Genomic DNA, 26,938 nt, shown 5'->3' on the forward strand with positions numbered 1-26,938 from the left:
TCCTGATCCTGGCAATTCAGACATTCTACAATGTAGAGCCAATGTAATCTTCTAAGCTTATTTTGTACTATTTCCCTTCATGTCCAGTCAAATCAGACTACTCTCTAAACTCCATTGTTAACCTGCCCTCCCCCTTGCTTATTGTCTTTATTCCCAATCCTGGCAGTCAGAGAATGTACTTTCCTTGCTAGCTTCTTCTGACAACCAATCTGAATTGCAGAAGTTCCTTCCTCCCACCCTTCAAAGCCTCCCACCCCTACTCCAAAAGCTTTCCTTGGTTCTCCCTCTCTCCAATCCTCAGCTAAAGTTGATAATTCCCTCTCTACATTTCTCAAGTTCTCTGCTTGGAACTCTTCCTTGCATTTATTGCACATCCCTTCCATCACAGTCATAATGTAGGTGTCTTCACTTTCCACGTTAACTATCTAAAATCATGATCCTTTGAAATGAATTGTAATTCTAAATACTATGAGGACAAGAATAATTTTTTATCTTGGTATCACCATTACCCCCTGAATGGTTAATGGTATTCAATTTAATCCTTCCAAGACAATACTGATTTCTAGTTATGGAATACTAGAGTAGTAAAATGGATAAAAAAGACATAAATGATTACAATATACAACATTAAATGATAGTATATGGATGTTACAAAAGAGAGAGAAAAGAAAATTAGGTCTAGATCACAGATGTCATGGTCACTTATAGGTTTACATATTTAGGAAGCCAAATTATTAAAAATCACAACACATTTCAAAGTTCAATACAAATTATTTTAAAATTGTTCATCATTGTCCATCCATGAGTTTGGATTAGTTGCTCATAGAGTAGACCTTTGCTATTTGTAGAGATGTTACAAGGTACTGTGAATTGAGAAATCTAATGAAAAATAAAGGAATAATTATCACAACTTGGGGGTTTTAATCTAACTAAAATAATTCATTCAGACTTAACTTTTCCTTAAGAACATTTGCATTTTAGAAGAAAAAATTTATTAACCCAAATTACTTTTTAACTAGTGAAACCAGCATCATGTTAGGGGAGGAGGGTTTAGAACCAGGAAACTTGCTCCGCACCCCAACATCACACCTTACTTAATAATAAAAATATACAGTCTCCAAGCAAGTCTATGAAGACTCCATGCATCCAAAGAAATATTATTAATTAATGAGGGTTAAGTTCCCCAGTCTACCCCCCAAAAGCTATTATCCCATAAGACATATGAAGTATTGTTTTTATAAAAATGAAATCATATATCAAGAAATGTATTCTAAGGTCCAATTCAGAACTTCTTTTCATCTAACGATTCCCAAAGGCTGCATAGAAGTTGAGGCTCCCTAACCCTGGTCACAGAAAGTCTTTATGTCAGGATAAGAAATATAATCTGTCTATATTCATAAGAGAAAACCAGGCTCTAAACTTTACTTTTTTTTTCCTGCTGAACTATAAAACACGGATGCTTGAAATTTCCCAGGTGATATCAAGTGTGGCCCAGTGACTTTTACCACCTTAAGGAGGCTCTCAGAAATGGTTGTGGGGTAAGTCCTAATGTCAGATCTTCAGTGCTAAGGAGGCCAGGACCTCTGGATAACCCTTACCTATCTAATGCTGATGTCAGGAGTCAGAGGACCTTTGTTCAAATCCCACCTCTGCTGTTTTACCTTTGTGACTTGGACAAACCACTTAATCTTCCTGGGCCTCAGATTCTTCATCTATTACTTGAGGGGGTTTGATTAAATGGCCTTTGAGTCTTCTTCCAGCTCTAAATCTATGCTCCTATATGACCAAAATAAAAAAATAAAAAAGAGTAAACCTTGGGCCAAAGGTTCCTGTGACGCAAAAAAAGATCAGATTAACTTCTTTATCACACTTCTCTTAACTCAAAAGAATTTTCCTACCCACAACTTAAGTCACCAATTAACTTCTGTCTCATTTGCAGCAGTCAGCTGGGAATCCATCCCTCTCTGGAGTTTCCCTTCTCTGATCCCCAAGGACTCAAAGCCTAAATCAGATTCTGTTAGTAGGCCTTTCTGGTATAGAATCCATTACTTTGCTGTGACTTGTGAATACTCATAATCTATACTACTCACCTGACTCAAGATACAATTTTATAGCTGTCCCTGTGACTACTACCTTCTTATCAGATGGTTTTAATCTCTAGAATTCACTGTTGCTCATAGCTAACACATTGCTAAATCTATTTTAAGTAGTTAATAAATGATAAATTGATTGATCCTTTCTTCTCTTAAATAGGAAGGGTTGTTACTGAATAGCAGACTAGCAAAAAGCAGTGCTTTAAAATGTGGGAAGCACAGGTTCAGAAAAATTGTAAAAGGAACATTACTAAAATAGCATGGGTAAAAATGAAGCACTGCAAGACCATTATAAGTGAAAGGCCAAATATTTAGAGCTCAAAGAGACTTCCAAAGTCATCTGCTACAACCACCTCATTTTATAATTAAGGCCTCAATTATCAGAATGCCTTAATTGAAATCTTACTACAAATGTTTTTGCTTTTTAAAATTCTTACTTTCCATCTTAGAATCAATACTGGGTATTAGTTCCAAGGCAGAAGAGCGGTAAGGGCTAGACAATGGGGGTTAAGTGACTTGCCCAGGGTCACATAGCTAGCCTGGCTCTCAATCCACTGAGCTACTCAGCTGCCCCCTACAAATGATTTTTTAAGTGAATTTTTGCCTAATGATATTTTCAATACAGAAAAGTTCAAAGAATAAGATACAACATCTTCCTTCCCCTAAAATATACTGATCAATGGGGTGGAGAGGAAAGGAAACCCACTAGTATAATATGTAACAGTCAAGTTTGAGGTTTTGTTTGCCATAATAACAGTAATAAATGATAAGCAGACAGATTTGAATATATTACCTATTATAAGACATTTAAAAAATCAAATATTAAGGAAATCTGAAAAATTACACAGACACCTTCCATAATACTCTGTTAAAGGATAGAATTTTATATGCAGCAGATCATCCAAGGAGCTTTACTACTACAAATTTTAGAAAGATTTTATGATGACACTTTAGTCTATAACTTAGTCCTATTTTAAAAAGGAAAAGCAGCCTAATAGTAAATGAAACAGAGAATTGGACAGATGAGTAACTTTGGCTTAGAGTGGGAAGTATTCTTGGAAACTACTTTTATTGTATTGATATTTAATAATTATAGTGTAAGTCATACAAATACTTAATATTCGTTAGCTTTTATCAATTGATGTGACATTAAATTTCATCACATTATACTATGTAATTCTGATAACATTACAAAGCAAGGTTACTGAATTCAATGATAATATTATTTTGGACATTAACTTTTATTTCTTATCAGAGAATTTTGGCCCAGGAAGTAGCTGAGAGAAAAGAAAGTAAGCTGTCCTTGAAATATAAACTTTTCCTCTATAATGACAAAATTTCCTTGCTGGCCCTGAGCCCAGCATTTGAGAGTTTTGTTTTTCATGCCTTTCTCACTATTTAAACCCTCCAGAAAATCCTCTTCTGGTAGTGGGAATGGGTAGGAAAATTTTAAGTCTGTACTGCTCTCACATACACAAGACACCTCTATTGTGAACTAAATACAGAAGACTAAGCCAAGATGATAGATTTGGTTCTTGTATGGTCCAATTCCCTTTGCTCTGTTCCCCTACTATTTATTCCAAATTTGATCACATTTCTAGAAGATATATACTTCTGATCATAGTATAAATGGATCAGGTTAAACCCATCAAAAAATTTAAAAAAAAATTTACTAAATATCTACTATTGCATCTAGCATTGCATCATCATTTTCCTATAGGAAGCATGGCATGTTTGGCAGCATGCTTTCAATTGGTCATCTGACATTTTAAAATGTGTTAAATTGAAAAATAATGCCTAACTCCATGCCCACTGTTTACTAAATATATTATATTATTAATAAATACTTATGATAGGAAACATATTTCACTTACAAATATAGAACAATTATATTCAAAGGAACATTAAGTGTTTATTAAGTGGGAACTTATAAGGAAGCAAGGAGTAAATTAGGCTTGCCTTATTTGTCCTAATCTAAGAGTCAATTATATTATCAATTGATTACTTTACTCTTTCATTCCCTCAGAAGGAATTTGGTAAACTGACAACCAGAAATCAGACTTTCACAAGAGAACTTCAGGATTAAGTATTCATTTCATAGACAAGATGTTTTTATTATCTTTGGTAAGGAGTGGGCCGACTCACATGACATCAGTAAAGTCTGTTCCATATAGATATGTGGTACCTAGCATACTATAATTTATCATTTCTCTGTATGCAGTATACATATTTTCCAAACCATATAAGTAGCTATAGTTATTGAAAGGTAGCAGAGTTGATAAAAGCATTGGATGTGTAGAGCTGGGAAGATCTGAGTTCAAATCCAGCCTCAGATACCTGCTAAGCTATATGACACTAGGCAAGTCACTTAACCTCTCTTGGCCTCAGTTTCCTCAGCTGAACAATGGGGTATATAATAATAGCATCTCCTTTGCAGGGTGGTTATAATAATCAAAGGAGATAATATTTTTTTAAAAATACACAGCACAATGTCTGGCATATAGCAGGCACTATATAAATGCTTATTCCCTCCCCCTCCCATACATTCATTAAGTGATTACTATGTACAAATTATGATAGAAGCTAAAAACACAAGGACAAAAACAGTTCTTGCCCTTTTAACACTTGGGAAATATGGCAGTATCAATTGGGAGTATCTGGGAAGTCTTCAAAGAGGAGGTAGCACCTGGACTGAACCTTAAAGGAGGACAAATTCTTGCAAAGGGTAGATAGGAGGAAGGAATAGATCCTGTATATGGGTGATAGCTTGTCCAAGTGTGTGGAAGTAGTGAATGGAGAGTCAAGTTCAAGCAATAGCCATTAGGTCAGTTCACGGAGGAGGAAAGTGGAATGAGTGAGAGTAGAAGATAAGTGGCAGCTAACCTCTGGTGAGAAAGTTAAATTATAGTTTGTAGAAGATAAACTTAAGAGCCAAGGGAAAGCCAATGAAAACACATGAGAAACAGATTATGGCCTGTTTGATTATCTGGGGAGCTGAATGGAGGAGAGTTGGAAGAAAAACCAGGAGCAAGACCAATTAGAAAGTTATTGTAGAGAATATTCCAAGACTCAGTTTGCTTAACGTAGCACTATGGTTTTTGAGATACTCTGTATAAATCCAGGTGATACTTGATGAATGCTGGAATTAATGTGCAGCTGTGAGAGCAGAAATGGAGGAATGAGAGAGATGCTGTAAAGGTAGAATCTACTGGGCAACTGACTGAACATGATGGAAGAAGAAGAAAGTTAAAAAGTACTCAAAGGTTAGGAATCTTGACAACCAAGAAGATGTTGGTGGTCTCAACAGCAAGTATCCAGCAGGCAGATGACAGTATGGGTTTGAACATCAGGAGATCAGGGTATTTTTACATATATGACTTAAAGGAAGATCTGTGTTTAGATTCTGTTTCACATAATTTGCTGGCCATGTGACTATGGGCAAGTTATTTCATCTCTGTGAGCATTAGCTCCCTCATTTATAAAATGGGGATAACAACACCTACTTCTTAGAGTTCTTCTGAGGACCAAATGCGGTAATATATGTATTTCTTTGCAAAGTTCAAGAGCTGTATAATTGCAAGCTGTTCTTGACAAGGAGGCAAAAGATGGAACATAGAGCAAAGAATGAAAGAAAAGTCAGAAGTTGAATGAGGTGGACATTCAAATGTGCCAGGAAGAAGTCATCCATTTGTTGACCAGTTGACATCAATATAAAATACAGTCTTCAGTCATAATCAAAGCTTGCTGATGTTAAAAGCAAGAGATCTTACCTTTCTGTTCCCCTAGCTGCCCTCAATATTCCCCATCAGTTTCATTTCAACTGGAAGATTACCATTTAAATCAAACCTATGTGAGAACTATGGAAGCAAAAATTATTTTATCTTCTTCAATCTAGTGGTAAATCATCTCAATTAAAAACTAGAGTAATATGAAAACAATATATATCCAGAAAAATATGCTGGCTTCAAAATTTCACACATGAACCTAAAAAAACCAAACAAAAAAACACCAAGGGAAATAATCAGTAAAAGTAATATCATCTCAAAAGAAACAAGGATTAAGATCAATGTTAAGTAATCTTTGAGGTAAAAGGAACTGTACATAAATATAAACATTATTACAATGGATTCTACTTCCTTTGGTTCAATACCAAAGCTGCTGCCAGGATAGTCTGGAGACTATTACATAGACAGGTAATGACCAGAATAAAGAGAAAGAAGGCTATTGAGAAATTTTCTTTCTCAAGTCCATTTATCGTGTTCATAATTGTGTCCTGCATAGAATTTCTATTACCAATGTTTCTGAAACTCTTTCCAGAGACACTGTCATCAACTTCTGAAAGTTAACTGGAAAAGGAAATAAAATTGGTACTAGCAAAATTTCTCCAAGAAACTATTATAAAATGGTGAAAAAGAAAAAAAGCTAAGTTCAGAGAATCCACCACATAATTTTCATCCTAAGTAAAGGTATCGGGATTTTATACAAACAACTTCAGATAGGAAAGATGATGGATGTGGATACATAAAGAATATTAATATGTCCAAATGAAAGGAATGTATATTATATGTACACACATACACCTGAGCAAGTAGAATTAATGGGTCATTATTTAGTATGCTAATGAAAAAAATCGAGAATAAAGTAACAATATTCGCCCCCCACCTCAATACCTTCCCTAAAACAGCATGATAATACAGGAGAACCAGGAGGGAGCAGTATCATTTATGGAAGCCAAGAGAAAAGAGTATACCAGGGAAAGGAGAGGTCAGCAGTATCAAGAGCTTCAAAGAGGCCCAAGATGAGGGCTGAGTAAAGCTTATTAACTGAATTTAGTAATTAAAAGATCATCAGAAATCCTGGAGAGCACAGTTTTTTGGATAAGATCATAGATTCAGCACAGAAAAAGAGGCTCAGAGGCAATATAATCTAACCCTTTTATTTTATAAGTGAGGCTTAAGAGGTTAGATGACTTGATTTATGTTCACACAGGTAGTGCTGGAGATAGAATTTGAATGCAGTCCTTTCTGATTCCAGGTCTGGCACTTTATCCATTACACAGAGGATAAACGACTGTCAAAATCAAATAAAGATCTTGAGGATGAAGGAGACCTGAATATATTTGTAGAGCAGAGAAAGAGCCAGGACAAAAGGGGGGGGGGGGGAGGAGGTCAGAGGATATTGAAGAGGAGAGTGAAGAGAGAAATGGAAAATGAAGGGAGAAACCTATAAAAACAAGGAAGCTCCTGTGGAAGACAGGGAGAGGGCACAGGTGGAAGGTTTGGCCTAGAAAAGAAGAGCTGAAGCTTCCTCATATCAACAAAAGTAAAGAGAGGGATAGAATAGGCAAAAATGTAGGGGAGTTTCAAGGTGTGAAGTAGGAGAGATTGGGGAGTTCACAAGAAATGGCCTCAATTTCTCAGGAATATACATGCTAACATCAATCAATATTTATTTGGTGCCAAAATTATTTTCTCTGTGAATTTATCTCTGAAATAAAGCTCTGATCTGCTTTACAAAAGAAAAATTTACAGAACTTGGGATTCCATTCAACTTTTTAGATTTCCCAAAACCTAATGTCTGACTTCCTCATTAGAGCTTTTCCAATTATGTTTTTATTAGTACTTACACATTACTGAACAAAAACATTCCTAAAAGACCTATTCCAATGTCATCTCCAGGCATGATGGTAACCCTAGGCTTTTAAAAGGCTATGCAAAGAGAAAATCTTGGTGCAGCCCTAGCCCAACCAAGAAAACATAGATTCAAAAACACTATCTTTATACACAGTTAAGTTCAAAGATAATCACCACCACAAAGTTGGCCACCTGATGAGGTTTTTCAGCCATAAAAATTCACGAAAAGAAGAAAAACAGAAAAACAAAATGGGTGCAGAGTTGCATACAATTACTTAGGTATATACTAAGATACAGGAAAGTTACATTCTTTATTAGTGAAACACCCACATAGAAGCATAGAAGTACTGTGCATTGTGGAGAGTTAGAAAACAATTCAATATCACAGATTACAAATTTAACAAATACTGTTTAATGTGCTGGGAAATATATACATTCCTAGTGACTGAAAGTATCATTTTACTGTGGAATATCTCCTTTCTGTCCTTTTGCTCCCTTCAAAAAAGTAGTTTTAGGTTTAGGAGGGGAATGGAGGGAGATAGGTATGTCAATTCATAACAAAATAATACATGTTTTAAGGAAAACTTTGAAATGTTTAAGCAGTCTCCAGATTGCAAATTGAGTTCCCTAACTAGAATACTGTAATTACACTCGGTTTGACACACTGCATTTTAAATTATGAGACTGATTTATTATATACAAACGTAGCAAATCCAGTTGTACTGTGATTCAATTGCTTTGTGAAATGAACAAAAAATACTATCAGTAAAAGAGGAAGACTTGGCCCCAGACAGTTCCCTCCCCAAATAGCCAAACCTATATAGAATTGTCACTGGAGTCAAGATGTCTCTGGCCAATGTTTCAAATAAAAAGAGACAAAGAAGGCATTTTTATCAAAACAGTAAAGGCTCTAAAACACTGCACTCTAAATGGATTATTTTACTGGTATTTTTGTCTTTAACAAGGTGTGCAGAAGCATATTAGAGGCTTTAAACTGAGTAGATTTCCAAAGGGCTGCCAATATAGTTTGAGTAACACAAGTAAGAGCTACGGTATTTCTGCATACAACAGACTCATTAAAATACCAGCTACCAAAGGGCAAAATTCAATACAACATGATCTTAGATGCCACAAAAGGGAATTACTGAGAGTATCAGAAGAATCTTCTACTTAACCTAGATTTATCTGGTCCAGCTTTGCTTTTTTAAGGATTTGAGTTTCAGTGAAAGGAATGTCAGATTTAGTATAATTTTTAAAACTTCAGCACTGAGATAACATTTTTCTATGTGTTTAGAATATGAATGGAAATCCAGTATCTACTCAAAGGTGAACAAATATGACCCAAAATGCCACCTTTTTTGAGGACAGAAGAGCAGGGACAATTGTTTTAATCAAAATGGAGGAAACCTGTGTCTTCAGTAATGTTTGGTCTATTTAGAATAGATGCCACGTTACTGTAAAAATTTCAAGTGATTTTAGGAGCCATTAGATGACTTAGTGGTTTAAGAGCCAGACTTAAAGAACAGAGGTCCTGGGTTCAAATGTGACCTCAGACATGTCCTAACTGTGACCCTGGTCAAGTTACCCAATTGTCTGGCCCTTACTCTTCTTCTGACTTGGAATTAATACTTAACATTGATTCTAAAACAGAAGGCAAAAGTTTTTTAAAAAGTGATTTCACATACATATTTCATTAGATCCTGTATAACTACCATTTGTCAGATAAGAAAACTGAAACTGGAGAAATGATTTCCCAATGACACTGCTATTTTGAAGATGAGTTAGAAAAAATAAGTCTGATTCCAAATTCAGGACTTTCTACTTAATTTAACCTAAAAGAGAAAGACTAGAGTAAATTGGCGAAAACTTGAGCTATGAAATGCTTTTTATAAAAATTTGATGTTTTTGTTCAGAGGAATGTGGTATAGAGGTGACACTGTATTCCTGAAGGCTCTGCCATCAGAGTGAGAGCAAACTCAGATTGGTTCTGCGAAGATGGAAAGGGTTGTATATAGGTTATGGGATGGACTGCATGTCTCACATTCGGAGAGACTTTTAAAAAGTTGGTGGTGAATTTTTCAGGCATGGTAATTTTCAAAGATAACTAAATTATTAAGTGGACTCAGCTGATTGGTAGAAGGAGCATCCATACCAATGAAACTGTATCTCCTGAAAGTATTGAAATATTTAAATTCAAAGATCTTATTTTTATTGATTTTTTAAAAAGTTTTGATGTTAGTTTGATGTTAGTCTCTTCTTTAATCTGAAAGATAAAATGAGCTTCTCAAACTTTATCTTATTACCAGGATCATAGGATTTCAAATTTCAAAGGGTCTTAAATATCAGATTATCTATTCTGACCCTTTAAAAAGATGAAATCCAAGATACAAAAGAGGCTAAATGACTTGCCCAAAGTAACAAAGGGTAGTAAATGAAAGTAGAATTTTTTCAATTTCTAACTCCAAGTCTTTCTAATAAAATAGGTAACATTTATATATCGCTTTAACATTTTAAAAGTGCTTTTTACATGTTTTATCTCATTTGCTCTTCAGAACAACTCTGTGAAATAGTAATTATCACCCCCACTTTACAGATGGCACTCAGAGGTTAAGTAACCTGCATAGCTAGTAGGTGATTGAGGCTGAATCTATAAATTCAGGTTTTGCCAAATCTTAAATTCAGCACTCTTTCCATCACCCCTTATAAAAAGGGGTCAAGAATTACAGATGATAAGGAATTTGACATCAAGATAGCACCCATATCAGTGAGCTCAGTATACACTATCTTAATGTGTCTATATGCACATAAACACTAGCATCTATTATCAATGATTGTGTAAATTTTAACACTTATCAACATTTGGAGACACAGTGTTACATCTATATAAAAACAATGCATGAAAATATAAAAAAAAGATACTGTATTTCCCTGCAATAAGCTCAATCTTAATCAGTTCATATCCAAACATATAACAATAAAATTTTAAGGGCATTCATGTAAACAAATTCAAATTAACATACATTATTTTAATGTTTATCTGGCAAGGTATAAAAATTATGCTGGTAACAAAGAAAATTTTAATGGTAGTCTCTTTTGCAAGAGTCAACCTCAGTCTTCTGTAGCTTCTCTTGACAATAAAGTATACCATTATGCTCACATACAAATGGATACAGCTAAATTACTGAAAAGGGGGAAGGAAAGGAAGGTTGTCAAGAACAGAATGGGGCCTGATCTTAAGATTTTCTAATAGTCTCACTTCCAAATTCAGAGACATTCAAATGAAATGGGCATTCAGAAATACCTAAGTGGACCATAACCAAAAGAACTTAGTTTGTACTTCTCTCTGATCGAAAATTAAGTTACTTTGATATACTCAATTACACCATTTCACTTGATACTCCAAGGGATGTAAACCTAACAATGAGTTCTTACTATATCATAAAATACTAAGTCAACTATTTTTATGTTATACAGTATTAATAATTTCAAGTATTTCTTCCTTATTTTATATCAACCAGAGCATATTGTAGATTTTCTTATATTGCTTACAGAATTGCTTTTAGTAATAAAAATTGTATTTAAAAGCCAATGTTAACAAAAATTTAATTTCATCCCATTTCTTGCTCTCCACACCTCCATTTTAATTTTCTATTGCAAGAGAAAATCATGCCTGAACTTGAAGCCCTGTCTATACTACTCAAAGTGTGTAGATCAGGGCAATTTGAAATTAACCAGTATCTTCACTCTTTTGCCAACACTATAAACTGGAAATGGAGCACACATTCCAGCAATGGTTAAGAGAAATTACTTCTCCCCTTCCCCCACCAATGGGAGCACTAATATAAAAAAAAAAATAAAGTGGAATAAACTTCACAACAATGTACCTTGTGTCATGCTAACCTTGAAGGCTACATGTAATCTTCCCAAATAACAAATGCAACATCTCAGTTATATTGTGCCCCAGTGGTTTTACACACCTACTCAGTTGTAAATATAATTTTGAGTGTTGACTTTCATCTAAAAAAACAGCTATGGCTGGAGATCTCATTAAGATTCTCCATCAATAACAATATGTATCATCTTAACAACTTTGTAATTTTGCTTTCCTTATAGAATGATATTATATCTATACAAAACAATCCATTTTTTTATCCTTATGATTTTTGCTTAAACATTAGGATATCACTAAAGAAGCACATTTTATATGGCTTGCTAGCAAGTCCTATAGTTTACTAGGAGGGAACTATATTTTTATGGGCAAAACAATCTACTAATTAGTCCATAGAAAATCATATCAAATATCACTAACTTAATGGTTTCTTTTAAGGAAGAAAGGTATTTCGGCACATCAAAAATTAAATATATTTACCATTCTGTAAAAATATTTTACATACAGCAGTTTAATTCTACAGGCCATTTCTGGCCAACAATCTCTATAACTGACTTTTTTTTTGCCAGGGCAAAGAAACTTTGGTCCTATTTTTAATATTTAATTTCTCTTCAAAGAGATTCTATTATATTAAGAGTTAAAATTTGATCACTATAAATCAGTCATTAAGAAAAGGAAAACACCCAAGTTTAAGAAACACGTATCTTAAATATAAGACGTGTTTCTTAAATATAAGCAAGTAAGCATAGCAATAGTACAGATGCAGTAGCTCAACTTTGATCAAGCTATTTTAGAATTTTACTCTAAGTCAACTTCTTCCCTCTTCCTGCAAAAAATGGTACATCATTTAGCAGTTATTTTTTTCTCCTTCAGAGCACCATCACTTATTTTTCTTCTAGCAAACCATTTATCGTTACTACATTAGCACCTCTATCCATTTCCGATTTTGGAATGAACAACTAAATGTTGCAGACTGATCAGCAGGCCTGGCAAGCTGCAACTAGTTTTACTGCTCTAGATATAATCATAGGAGCACTCCTTTCTAACCCTATTTTACCATTCTCTATTACTCAACAAAAAGTTATACTGAGAAAACTTAACACCCCCCCCCCCAAGATATGGTTGTGGGTGGTAATGAAGCCTTGAAAGAATATCAATGAACAGTACTACTTCCTGCTTTTTGTATCTAACAAAATGGAGTTATTATAGTGTATTAGAAATCATACATTAAGGAATGCTGGTTAACCAGTCACTCTTGCCAAAATCAGATATGAAAAGAAAACAAAAGCTGGCAACAATTTCTGCCTGATTTTTTCTTTCAACATTATATTAAACTGTCTTTAATAAATACATTTATTATCTTAATTTAAAATAGAAGCTAAAATATTTCACAATTATACATCTTTTTGGTTAATTTAATTCTAACTTCTATAAAAAAATCTGCTTTTACTAAGCTACTTTATAAATGCATCTACAAAAAATTAGTTAAATAATGATTTCAATACTTCTTTGTGCAATTTCCTAATAAAATGATGTGCCTATAAGTAAAAAGTCATGTTGACAATCGCCCTGATGTTTAGTGACCTTGCTAATAAAAGCAGAGAAATGAAAGATGTAAATTGCTAAAGAATACAACAGTTATGAAAGCAGCCTATTAAATATCTTTAGATTAGACAAAAACTAAAAGGTACAGCATATCTTGTTCTTTCATGGGGTTACCAAATTGATAGTTTTGGGAGGGGTTAAGTTGTAAGAATAAGATAAAATCACTAAATTTATTAAACTCACAATTGCTTGTTCAATGAAAAGTAGTAACATTGTAATTTTTCTTTAAAGGCAGTAAGTAAATTCAAAGCAACAGCTTTAATTCTGTGACCTGAACAATTCCCCAATTCCTTAGGCAAATTTTACAGGCACAGAACTTTAACTGACATTTCAGAAGCATAAAGGACAAGCAATATAAAAAGTTCCACATGCATCTGTATACAACCCCACTGCAAATATACTTATTACACTTTCTACATTAAAATGCTAGCTGTGGGCAAAATAGGGAATTCAAGAAGTTCAGATATATTCAGAAATAATACTAAAATCAGGAAAACACTTGAAATCAGCTTTAATATCCTCATTGCTCTAGCAAGGTCTTGTAGATTTGCTCTCAGTAGTTTTAGTTTTCATATTCTTAATGTTTTAGCAGATCTTTTTTACCCAAGACTTCAAGTGACTTAAATTATTACTGGAAAGTAAAGGGCAAGTTTTCATTAAAAGTAAGCTTTTACTGCTTACATTCATAAAGGTGAAAAACTAAGACATCAAAACTAAAGGGAAATGAAGACATTATTTTGACAATCTTAGTTAAGTCACAATGCCAAAATAATTATAAAATATTTGAACATACCAAACAAACAGGGAAATGTGAAATATTTATACATAGCTCTTCAGATATAGTTTTGATCGTGAAAAAGCCCTTATAATCTATTCTAATGAAAGTGACTGAATTTCCCTACCAAATATATAATTGTCCTGATTATTTTTCCTTTCATTTTGATATACCATATATTTTCCATCATGCTGACAGAGTACATATAAACCATGCCTCATTGGCAATTCAATGAATTTCTCAAAAAAGTATCTTGACATGCACTATTATATACTGTACAATGTTCAGTTTACAACCAGAAGGAAATATCCAGGTTACAAAACAAGAGAAAGAATAAATTGTTCAGTGTCTGCATTCTGAAAACGGTTCAAGCCCTGGGTAGGCTACTTACTAACAGTGTGACTTTAGGAAAGTCAATACTTTCCTAGTCTATAGTTTCCTCATTTGTAAAATAAGAGAGTAGGCCTAAATGATCTCTAAAATCCCTAAAAATCTCTAAAGCTATGATCTGAGTAAAGTTTAGTCTTGGCTAGCCAACATTTTTGCAGTAGGTTTTTTTCTACTTTATTTCCTCTTATCTACTTCCAAACATCTGACAAGTATTAATACACTAACTGTAGCCCAACTAGTTAAGGCATTACTTAATCTATCTCAAATATTTGACAAACATATAAAGTTATGTCTTTATTACTATAAACCCTTATCAGAACAGAAAACAAAATTTGTAGACTTATGAAATTCAAAATTCTAATCTATAATACGATTCACTTTAATAAAAAAAGCATTATTCCCAGTTAATAATTTAATCCAGTCTCCATTGGAAACTACACAAGGAGACTGAATATTAAGAATAACAATCCTCTTCTTTGCAGAAGTTGTTATATATTTACACAATGCTTAGTTAAAGGCTTCTCTATTTTAATTATTCCAGGTAATAGTATTGTCATGTGTTGAGGGACTTATCACTTTTATTTTTTACATTGCTGACCTTTCTGAGTATATTTTAAACTGATCATTAAAGATTTAAGTTACACTAGATTTAAATTAATGAAATCAATCAAGTCCACAGCAAAATTATGTCAAATCAGTTTTAGCCAAAAATCATAACTAGGAAAATTTCTTGGAGAAATGATTTTTATTTAAAAGGCTTAAATACACAAATCTAAATTATATGTGTGGATGTTTAAATAGGCATCAGGATAGCCTACCAGAGAATCTGTGCAATACCACAAAAAAATGTTTAAAAAAAAATTCAAAAGACTCAAAGCACAGTAACTTCTCAATGCGTGTTCTTTACTCAGTGCTGTTTTTCTTTGTTAAGTACAACTGTCACATTTAATGATTTCCTTTAACAGAGTATTTTAGAGTTGTCACTAAATAAAAGTCAAGGAAAATGTAATCATTTTTCTTAGTCATTACAACCGCTCTTCATTGAGCGGAAGTGAAAAGAACTTGAGATTTTAAATAGCATATCATGCTGTTGCTACTGAAATTTCGTAAGGTGGCAGCGTTTGCAGCTGGGGTGAGCTGAAGCTTTGCAGAGTGCGCCCCACTCTCGCCCAGAGGTGAGAGGGCTGTGGTGGCAGTTAACGGGTTGGACGGCTTGGAAACTGAATGGCTGACACATCCGGTCTAGGCTCTTTAGCCACCCAAGGAAATTCAAACTTCAAAGGCGTCTCCAGCAGAAGACATATAAACTCTCAGCTCCAGTTCAAAGCACTTTAGGCCCAATGAGTTCCTAGGCAGGAACCTTCCGAAGTTTGGCAAAGCTTTGGGCACCCTGAATTTGCAGCTTATCCGCCTCCACGAGCTCTGACTTGGACTCGACACTCCCCAACAGAAAAGATATCTAACCAGACCCCAACCCGCCCAGTTACCTGCCAACGCTCTAGCTCTCCTCCCGGCAAGCTGAAGCCAGGCGGCGTGGAAGATCCGGCCTCCAAGACAGCAGGTTCTGTCTGTCACGTACAAGCACAGCCTGACCAGGGCCGCCCGGGAGCTCGCTTCCTCCTCCACCATACAAACAGCCGCTGGCCCCGGCCCTCCCTCTTGACCACTAGGTTCCAGAGCCACCGCACCAGGACCCCCGCGCCCTCTCTTCCGCCACACTCCGGCTCCGGCTCCCACTCCCAGGAGCAGCCTAGATAACTCAGTGCGGGTCCAAGCTCCCTCCAGCACGACACCCAAGAGCCAATCACCCTGGGGCATCCACAGCCTCCGCATCTAGCCCACTAGTTCCCGGGACACCCAGTCCCTGGGGCATCTTCTCCTTCGCAGCTGCTTCCCCGCCCACTCGGCAAACACTGGGCGCTCCAGTCCAGTACCCCCACCCCCATCCCCTCGCAGTTGCCTCCGGGGCAAATACAGATTTTCAGGCTCGGTCTCCCAGAAATCCAAGTCGTGCTAGACAGTCGACACAGGGCAACCTCCAGGGCTTGGTCAACCTCCCAGTCTACACTGGTCACTCTCTCACTCAGACTGGTCAACGTCCCAGGCTTACACCGGGCAAACTCCCAGATTGGTCAATCTCTCGAGCTAGTGAACTTTCCCCGTCTACACGGGGCAACCTCCCAGTCTATACAAGGCAATCTTCTAGTTTACACTCTCCTCCCCAACTATTTCCGCAACCAGATCCAAGCAATACAGACCTGGTGTCTCACAAGTTTCCAAACAATAACAATGCCCCCCTTCTCCCCCATCCAGGGTGCATACCCGTCTCTGGCCTTTCCGCCCAACTCTCACCCTCAATCACTGCAAAGGTGGGTATCGGGACCGGGAGGCAGAAGAAAGGTGGAGGGGGGTGGGGAGGAAGCCACTCTGAGAAGACCCTGGTCCCTAGCAGTCTACCCTGCAGCCTCCCCGCACCTCCCTCTTTGCCCAGTAGCGGCTCCGGCCACTCTCCTCCACCTACTGCCCCAAGAAGTTTCATTCATTGGGGAGCGCCGGGAGCCGGGCTGGGGTCCGGCGGTTTCCGGGCTGGGGTCGAGGGGCGGAGCAGGCAGGGGGCTCCCCTCCGCATGGGTGCTCAGTGCGGCGTGCGCGCCCAGCCCGGGCAGCTCCTTACCTCGCAGGGGCACCGGCGCCTGCAGGCTGCGGCTCGCTCGGGGCCGCCCTCCGGTCTCCGGGCTCGGCTCCCGCCGGGCAGCTAGAGGCGCCGCTGTCCGGCGGTGGCGGCGGCTCCGGAGGCTGGCAGGCACCGCGGGCCAGGGGAACGGGGGGCGGCGGGGGCGAGGGAGCTGAGGGCTGGAAGCCGCCCCCCGCGGTGACCGGCGGCACAGGCTCTCCGGGCTCCGGGGAGGGGGACGCCGAGGAGGGTGGCGGGGAGGCGGGGAAGAGCGGCGGCTCCAGCTCCACGCTCCGCACTTGGCGCAGCTGCCTCCGCCGCCAGTCTGCCCGCTCGCGGCTCCCGCCGCCCCCCTCCCGCAGGAGCCCGCCGCCGGCTTCAGGGCTGGCCGCCGCGGAGCCCGGTAATCCTGACGACGAGGTGCGATTCCCCGCCGCCGCCGCCATTTTCTCTCGCGGGCTACATTCGCTCTGTCCTCGCGGAGGGGAGGGGAGGGACGAGAGGAGGGAGGAGGGAGGAGGGAGGAGGGGTCAGGAGCTCACTGGGGGCGGGAGGTGTGCGAAGGGAGGGCAGCCGAACGCCGAGAGCGTAGCGCAGTCTACGCCAACGACGTGAGAGCCGACGCAAAAAGGGACTCCGTAGGGAGAAAGGGGTGAGCTGGGGGCGGGGGCGGAGAGCTGCGGTTGGTCAATTGAAGTAGCGTTAGAAGCCGGGAAAGGAAGGGGGCGGGGGCAGGGTGGGGGAGTTGCGGAGCGCTCAGGGGGAGGAGGAGGAGGAGAGAACGTGCGGAGCTACGCCCCTAGCGGTAGGAGGCGGGAGAGGTGGGAGTGCATTCGCCCGCAGGTTAGTGGGAGGAGACTGTGGGAACCCGGGTGGAGAGCGAGAAGCCGTAGGTAGCTGGGTCCGCTGCGCTCCTGCTCCCTGCTGAGAGGAGTTGTGTAGTGGCCATTCTCTTGCCCGGCCTCCAGCCCGCTGCAGGTAGTCCATCCGTGCAGCACCCGCGGGAGGAACTCAATCCCTGCTTCCTCTCCCCCGCAGTCTAGGCATTGCTAGATTGGAACTTGCCCAGAGCAAGTCTCCAGTGTCCCAAAATCATTAGAACCGTGAGGACGAGGCTACCGATAGGGCAAGATTGTAATAAAGAGCTGATTAAAAAAACAACAAGCCTTGCTGTTCCCCAGCGAGGTTTCCCGGGTGCGCGTGGGGGTGTCTCCCATTAGGAGTTCTCCTTCCAGATCTAGGAGCAGGTAAAACCTGCGCAGGTATGATGGATTCTCACCACCTCTCCAAGTCCAGCAGGAAAGCTGCTGTATCCTCTTTTACAGGATTTAAAAGACAAAAATAAAAGTTCACAAAGTAATCTGGTCGTTATCCGCTACATTCTGGAGTCTCTGATTTGAGATTTCCTTGCCTAGCTGAAGGTAAGCCGTGAAACATAAAGGAGGAGACGGTGTTGTGGATTATGTTTCCTGGTGGTATATTCCAGTGTTTGAAAAATACTGGAGAAGGAAATGGGCTAAGCGAGAAGCGGGTTGTCCAGGGCTCAGAGCACTTGGCCCCATCTAACCCTAGAATTTATGCCCCTCCCCCAACGGCCATTATCCCTTAGAGGTAAACAAACAAACAAACAATCCTAATGAATAATTAGGAACTCTCCCGGAAGAAAGCAAGAGTGAGAAATCTCTTGCCTTTCCTCGCTGCTGTATAGGTGGTTCTGCGCTAGTTTGGCCACATAGGCAGCGGCTGGTATTTCCCCAAGGATGTATTTCAAATGGCTCCATTCCCTGAGATCCTCTTCGATAAGGTGCTTTGGGCTGAAAAGCTCTATTTAAATGTTAAATTATCCTCAACCTTTCCAGCGCCACAAAGGGATTCTCGGTGGCTAGTTTGTTTCTACTGTCTTCTTTCTGTATGTGTCTTGCCCTATAGATGATAACCCTCCCCGAGGGCAAGAACTGACTTCCCTGAGTTTATTTTGCAAAGCAGCGAGTAAAGTTTTCAACACAGAAAGGGTGATGCATCACATGGGAAGAGAAGAGAAGTAATAGACTCAGCCTTACCTTATTACAATTTTAGTCAGGAGCCGGAGCCGTCTGCATAATAACTCCTCTGTTTTTTGTTTGTTTGTTTTTATTCTCGCAAATATGTTACACTCTTGACTTGATGAATTATGAAGAAAGACCTCTTTCTTGCTTTATTACAAAGAGGAGGATAATTACTACTGTTTCTGAAAAGAGCATGCAAAATATATTTTGATTTTACATCATCTCGGTGCTTTGACTACTACAATATTTTGAATTTTTGAAGTACAAATTTTGAAAGTATTGGAGAGTTCAGGCGCTAAAATCTGTTAAAAGTGTGTCGTCTTAAATTTAATTAACACCCCCGCCCCCGCCCCCAGTTCCTTTCCTGTGATGCCTCAGGTCTATATTTGGACTATAATTGTGCAGTTCTGTTCATTATCTGTCAAATGTAACCTCGAGGCCACACACCGGGAGTTTGCTTAGTCCTCCCTAATGGAGCGGCTCCTTACCTTTTTAAGTTTAGGGTTAAAAATTTTCACTAAGTTTTTTAGGTTTTGCAACTTTTAAATTTACCCATTTGAGATGCGCATAATTGCAAAAATAAGTGAAGTATCTTTTAAAAGATACTGTAAGTTTTGTAGTTTTACCGGAGTAGCATAAGTGAAAGAGATTTCAAAGCAAAACAGCCCCCGGTAGCCTATCTATGCATCCGCCCAAGCTGAAACTTGGGGACAGAGCAAGTCAAAGCACCAATCAGCTGCATTCTCCTTCGTCACCCCTCCCTCTCCCTTCCCTTGCTGGTCTTTTATTAAAACGAAAGACAGCTGAAATTACTAAACACTGCTCAAGGTTTTCGTCATTTTTCTCCTTAACCTCTTATGCAAATATCCTCTTCTTCATTATGCATCCACACACCGAGAATCAGATAAAAATAAAAGAAAGAAATGCTTGGCTGAAAAGACTGTTCCCATCTGCCATATGTTAAATTCATCCTGCTCTTTTGAAAAGAGTTTCGTTTGATTTAAACTATATGGAATTGTTACAGTAGTTACCCAGACCTTAAAGTGTCTAGGACTGAAGCTACTATTTTAATCCTATTGTGCTCTCCCTCATATTACTAGAAGGGCATATATCCAATTTCAAAGTACTCTATTGTAATAGCTACCTCAATTTGGTTTTTAATGTAGTAGGGAAAACACCACTCTTTTCAGTTGCTTCTATCAGGGAAAGAAGGCAGGACAAGAAAAATTGAAACATAATTACCATTTCCACTATTTTTTAAAAGTTCATTTTGATGTACATTGGGATACCAGCCTTATTGTTATTTTATTTCCACTATGGCAACATCTTTAACTAGCATGCTTATGCATTAGGTATCAGTACTTCCACATAATCCTTCTGGGAATCATTTTAATCACACTTAATTTTATGCTTTCATTTGTAGAGCTAATTTAGTACAGGTACATTTTCTTGATATGCATTTGTATTAATGCCTTTGGAATGGATAGGCTTGTTATTCATTGGTAAATTATTTCTCAGTACATAGAGATGGAATCTTTTCCTCCCATTCTGAGGCTACTGGTAGTTGCCTTACACACTTATAAAACATTCCACGTTCCAGTGTTTTCTTATTGCTGAGATGATTTTTTAAAATTTCTTGTGAAGTCTACCGATAGACCTTTCAAGTATAAAAGTAACCACCAAAAGCAGTATTGTCCTTGGGAATAGAGTGTGGGATGGGAAGGAAAGAAAGAAAACATTTTGTCAATCTGTGTCCTGCTTTAGTTATCAGCCACTTCTGTTACTACCCTTGGCTTAAAAAAAAAAGGCACTTTAAGTTGGTATAGAAAGAAGAGAAATATGGTATAGTAGATAATCAGTAAGAAATTATTATGCATCTATTTTGTGCTAGGCACTATTTTAGTCATTGGGAATATAAAGATAAAAAAACGAGGTACCTTCAAGGAGTTTATGTTTCATCTGGGAAAACAACAAATATAATATCTATATATCCTGTTATGGGTGTATATATGTATGTAAATATCAAAAAATATGATGAAAATTTGAGGAAATTTATGGAGGATAGAACTAGTTGAGGAGTTCAATAAAGAGTTAGTTCAAAATACAGGAGTTAGTGATCCAAATGGGCTTTGAAAGAAGCCAAAGATTAAGATGCTGAGGTGAGGAAAGTACATTCCAGGCATGGGAGACACCCTGTGCAAAAAGCAAAGGGATGGAAGATGGAATGTCATGAATGAGGTACAGCCAGTGGGCTAATTTAACTGGACCATAGCATATGTGAAGGGGAGTAATGTGTATTAATTCTGGAAAGATTAAGTAGAATGAAAGAGCTTTAAATATCAAATAGAGGAGCGAGATATGCCCCTACTCCCAAGCATTAAAGGCTGATATAAAAAAGAAATTTGAGTTGAATGATTTTCCATTTTCCCATCCCTGGTTTCCTTTTAGTCTCAACTAAAAAATACCATCTTCTACAGGAATCTTTCTCCATTCTCTCTTAATTCCAGGGTCAACACTGTTAATATTTACTACTTATCCTGTATATAACATATTTATATATATATATATATGTAAATATGTAAATACATACACACACACATATGTATATATACACACATTATCATTCCTCCCAATTTGGTTGAAAGTTTCTTTAGAGCAGGGACTGTCTTTTGTCTCTTTTTTAATCCCTAGAGTTTAGCACATTTGGGCATTTATTTGGCTTCTTTGGTGTTGTTTCCTCATCATCTCCCCAGGTAAAAGGTGTTTTTTCCCCCTCCTCAAATTTTCCTGGCACATAGTAGGTACTTAATACATATTTGTTGAATAAATTAATTACCTTAATTAATCCATAATATTAAGAGATTGTAAAAAATCTTTTTAGATCCAGGATTCTATGTGCATATTTCATATATTTGAATTAAAAATTTTTAGACTGATACTATTTTAAATTAATATTCCCCTTGGATACATGACAAGTATTGGTTCCAAAGCAGGAGAGGGATAAGGACTAGGCAATTGGGATTAAGCGACTTGCCCAGGATTTAGAGAGGCAGAATCTGAGGCCATCTTTGAATCCATGACCTCCCTTCTCTAGGCCTGACTCTCTACCCACTGAGCCACTTTGCTGTGCCAGTATATATATATTTTAAAATAAAAAGGTACATATTGTAGCAATACATAAAAAGAGAATATAAAATAATTATATATTAGATGGCAGCTTTATGTAGAGAGAAGAAAGGACATTATATGCATTAAATGAAAAATTTTCAAAATTAGTAAAGAGATATAGAATACTATACCATGGTTTCAATCTATGTTGTATTATTTTCTAAAGAGAGTAATCAAATATATTAAAATTCCTTGGGATTTGCCTATTTTATAACTAAAATGCAAAATTATTCTAGTATTTGCTATGTGGGAATCATACTGTGTATTATAGGCATGAAAATCCAACCTTAAATCTATTGATTGACTAAACAAAAGTTCTCTTAAAGAAATGAAAGGCAATCATTTAAGATAAATACCTTGATCCTTAATAAAGGATCAAGGATATGTACTTCCTTCTATAAATACTACAACAGAATGTAGGGGAACAAAATTACAACCGAGCAATCATACATCAAATAAACAAAAAAGGGCCTTGGGATTATGCCTTAAACATCAGTAGTTTTGAATATATGGACTGACCTCCAATATATACTGGCTTCTTACCAGGAAAAAAGAGACATATATAGACATTTTGCTTAGAGCTATAATTTTATCACAAATTTCTGCAGATTAGTATTGATTTTCTTAAAGTATTTTTAAGAGCACATTAATATCAACTGTTTTTACTTGGGCTAACTAAGCATTAGTAAAATGCTAAAAATTTTTTTAATTAAATGAAATATTTGGGTGATCTTCCTCCATACCACCATCTCAAGCAGGAATTGATAATTCAGTCCTACATAAATGTCAGAATGCCATGCTCTTGTTCATTGAGAGGGTTAGTTAACTATGATATTATGGCCACATAAAACTTCGACATTCTGCTTTGTTTGTTTCATCTGAATTCCAGAGGTCACCTAAATTGAATAGGAAATGGAAGTCATCATCTTTCATTCTTAAATGGATATAATATTCAGGATCATGCTCTTCTTATTCACAGAGGAAATTAATATGAATGATAAATATTAATTCATCTTAAAACATGTCTTATTTATATATGGAACTGGGTCCTCCTTTACACATGGGTCTCCCAAAAGGAATCCCAAATTTGAGATACCTTGCTGGTCAACACACATTCAAACCTATAGGTTACAAACCTCTACTAATTTATTTACTTTTTAATAGCCAGCAGACACATTAGTTAAAGATAAAAGACATTGAATAAAACAGCATAACAAGAAAAATCACCTCTTGGATACATGGGGTACACTATCTCCTAAGTTACCATACCACCCATCTAATAGGGCACACCCACACCCACAAACAGAGAGCATACATGCCTAAGGAACAGGCATAGAGGCAAAATATGGTCAAGAAATATGTCTGAAATGGCACTTGCCAAGAGCTGAGGTGTTCAAGACATGGCTCATGCCTTCAGAGCTACTGATATCATCTAGTGGTGTTATAGTATTCTCTGCAGAAATCTTCAAATTATGAAAAATACAACTATTAAAACAAGAGGCAGCTAACAACAACAAGTAGGATAACAGGAACACCTTATCTGAGTCATAGCTCAGATTTTGCCCCGGCTTCTCTGCTTGGCATCTTTGCTGATTACCCAGTTGCTTGCCTCTTGTTGGGCTTTAGTTCTTTGGGATTCTCTGCTGTTTTCTGTTTCAGTTTCCTTAAGTGCTATGGCTAGGAAGCCTCTCCTGGACACTGAAGCTCTTTAAGTGCCAGAAGCAACTATGTCCATTCAGTGATCCACAAAGCCAGAAGAATCCCTAAGCTAAGATCATCTATTCTTTGAATTATGCTTGGAACTGAAAAACAATTTGACTTGAAATGACAAAAAAAAAATCACTTTTAAATATCATTATACCCTTAAGTAAACCTGAGGCCCCCAAATGCACTTTGAAGATTGTTTCCCTTTCCTCACACCCACCTCCCAAGACCTGTTCAAGTCACTGGAATTACAGACCCATTTCTCCAACTCACTTTTAAGAGCCTCCCTAATTGGCTTGTAGATAATGTTAGGAGTAAGGACAAAAGCTAGGTTAAACCAGCAGGATTTACATTCCAGTCTTTAATGTGCGCATCTATTAGCAATAAAATTACTAATTTAGGTGTGTGTCTTCATGTACCAAAAACTCCTAGTTTTCATACTCAGAGGATGCCCCCACTCCCCAAAAAAACCATCATAATTTTCAGGACATCAGATTAACTGTTTTGCTCATGTTAGAATAACAAAGAACAAAGAAAGAGTCCATTCTGTTTATAAAAAAAGAAGGTTGATTGCAACTTTTGGAGCTACTTAAATTCAGATTTGCTGTTCTGTTAGTTGTAAGAAAGAAATGTCACTGTCTTCAGTTTCTGACTAAATGCAACAGAGAAGTAATTTCTATAGAATTAAATAAATACTGTGAAAGCATAATTTTGAAAAGTACCACAAAAAACAAGACATTGCTGTAATATGCAAACATGTTTAATGGCAATAGTACAAAAAGCAATGGCCAAATTTGATAAGGCAGTGTTCTGAGCCAAGTTAACAAAATATGGTCATGTAGAGAGGCTTAGACTGAATTACTCACCCCTTTTTACTTTCTGTGCTGCAAAGCAGATAAATAAGTTTGTTACTATTAAAAAATGGCATAGGCTGATTCAAAGAAATATTCAGTACAAGTATTCTTGCCCTAAAACTAATTAGAAGATGACTTTAGTTTTGCCAGTCACTGTAGAAATGCTCAAAACGATGCTGAAATACACCAAGGCTATTGTGTTACATAGAATTTTGAATAAAGTAGTTAATGTACAAAGAATTTGACATATAACATTATAAAGTGATTTATAGATGTTTAGGTTCTTTATTCCTCAACATATTAATGTGATATGGGAGAGTATTATTGTTCAGCTTTGTCCAAGTCTTCATGACCCCATCGGAGGTTTTCTTGGAAAAGATACTAGAGTGGTTTGCCATTTCCTTGTTCAACTCATTTTACATATAAGGAAACTGAGACAAACAGGGTTAAGTGATTTGCCCAGGGTCATACTGGCAGTGTCTGAGGCCAGATTTGAACTCAGGTTTTCCTGATTCTAGCCATGGTAGCTCTATCTACTATGCTACCTAGCTACCTTAACACAGTTGAGTACTTTTGTACATCTCATTATTATACAGTGGTACCTTGACACACCAGTTTAATTCGTTCCATGTCCAAGCTTGTAACTCAATTTGCTCATGTGTCAAATCCGAATTTCCCCATTTAAAAGAATGGAAATGCAATTAATCTGTTCTGGCCCCCAAAAACCACATGCATTTTTTGTTTTATAAGCTTACAAATATGAAAATGTACTTTATAAATAACAAATAAATATATTTATAGATAATAAGAAAGAATGTAAAGAAATTAACTTGCTTGTGAAATGTATTTACCTTCAAGGTCAGGTGAAGATGCTGGAGTAGGTTTTCATTTCATGTGCTATCGTTTAACATAACTTATTCTCTACACATGTAATGCTATATTTAAATGCCAAATTGACCTTATACCTTATGATATATAACTTTATTGCTAAACTTGACTATTTTTTTACTTTACTTAATTACCATCGTTTTCTTCATGGAATTTTAGCTGTTTTGCCACACTTTCCTTGATTTCATTTAGAGGTTGTTTCAACAAAAACCTTTCCATGGAAGTTTGTTTCTTCCTCCCTTTCAGAACATTTCAATAATTTGTGAAAGAAGTGTCATTACACATCTCCAAAGCACTACTGATTGCAACATTTTCTGGATGTGTCTTTTCAATAAACTGTTTAATTTTTTCTCCAATCCTCAACATTTCCTTAATCTCCAGTGTACTGATTACCTCATCCACCTCAAGCTCCTCCCACGGACAGAAGCTCATGATTCAAATATCCACTTGTGACTTAAAGCAAAAATTCCTGATCTTGACTGCTCGTGTCTCAAATTGCTTGTGACTTAAGGTGCTCTTGTGTCAAGGTACCACTGTATATGAGGGAACTGGTTGGATCAAGTGGTAAAGGTGTAGTTCAATGTCCAGAACATTGGCAGTGGAGTTCGGTTTCTCATGATTGCAATAACTGTTTTTTTATCCTACCTGAATCAAATGAGACCTCAGACACTTTTAGATTTATTAGTTCTTTACAATATTCATGGCCAATCGCCTCATTCCTACCATTTCTGGAGGAAACTCAGAACCTTCTCTCCACTCTATCCTTAAAGGGTCCACTATGGGAATGAAACATGTAGTGGAAAAAGTAAAGAATTTTTAAAAAAAAGCATTTGATAATATAAACAAAAAATGCCCACGTTTGTGTATGAGGCAATTGTGACTAGTATAAAATTGTCACCCTACTTTTTTTTACAGGAAATATTCTTCTTCCCATACTTTCCCCCCCTAAACAAAAAAGAAAAGTGTATTGAAAAGCAATTACTCAAGACACTTCTTAGACTTTGCATGAGACAGAAGACCTAAGAGGCTTAGAGCCTTCCTTTCTCTGGTCTCAGTCCTGCCATTTATGGACCTAATGCATCTCACTTATATTTCAGACATATGTGCAACTCAGTTTTTCTATTCATGATAGTCACTAATCATCAGATGGTCTGGCTGAAGAGAAGGGCACCACAGCCGTCTCCCTATGACGGGTCCGTTCTGTCACCTAATAGAGCTGT

General features: G+C 37.4%; 1 protein-coding gene across 4 annotated transcripts in view; it reads right to left on the reverse strand.

Annotated features, from left to right (window-relative positions):
- The window catches only part of MAP3K1 (mitogen-activated protein kinase kinase kinase 1), a 76,266-nt gene extending 58,703 nt beyond the window's left edge, over nucleotides 1-17,563 (reverse strand). The window contains exons 1-2 of one of the 4 annotated variants that reach the window (XM_056824892.1): nucleotides 15,873-16,968; nucleotides 1,662-1,776 (exon numbers count right to left, since the gene is read on the reverse strand). Coding sequence is in view for 1 of the 4 variants with exons in the window: in XM_001381130.4 (XP_001381167.1) it covers nucleotides 17,060-17,505 (446 nt within the window). In the remaining 3 variants the exon portion in view is untranslated. Of the gene's footprint in view, nucleotides 1-1,661; nucleotides 3,915-15,872; nucleotides 16,969-17,059 lie in introns of those variants that run through there. The other 3 variants (XM_001381130.4, XM_007486337.3, XM_056824891.1) reach the window with 3 other exon arrangements.
- Between the last annotated feature and the right edge of the window lie 9,375 nt (nucleotides 17,564-26,938).

Source organism: Monodelphis domestica, chromosome 3, assembly GCF_027887165.1.
Source record: "Monodelphis domestica isolate mMonDom1 chromosome 3, mMonDom1.pri, whole genome shotgun sequence".
NCBI classification, from domain to species: Eukaryota; Metazoa; Chordata; class Mammalia; order Didelphimorphia; family Didelphidae; genus Monodelphis; species Monodelphis domestica.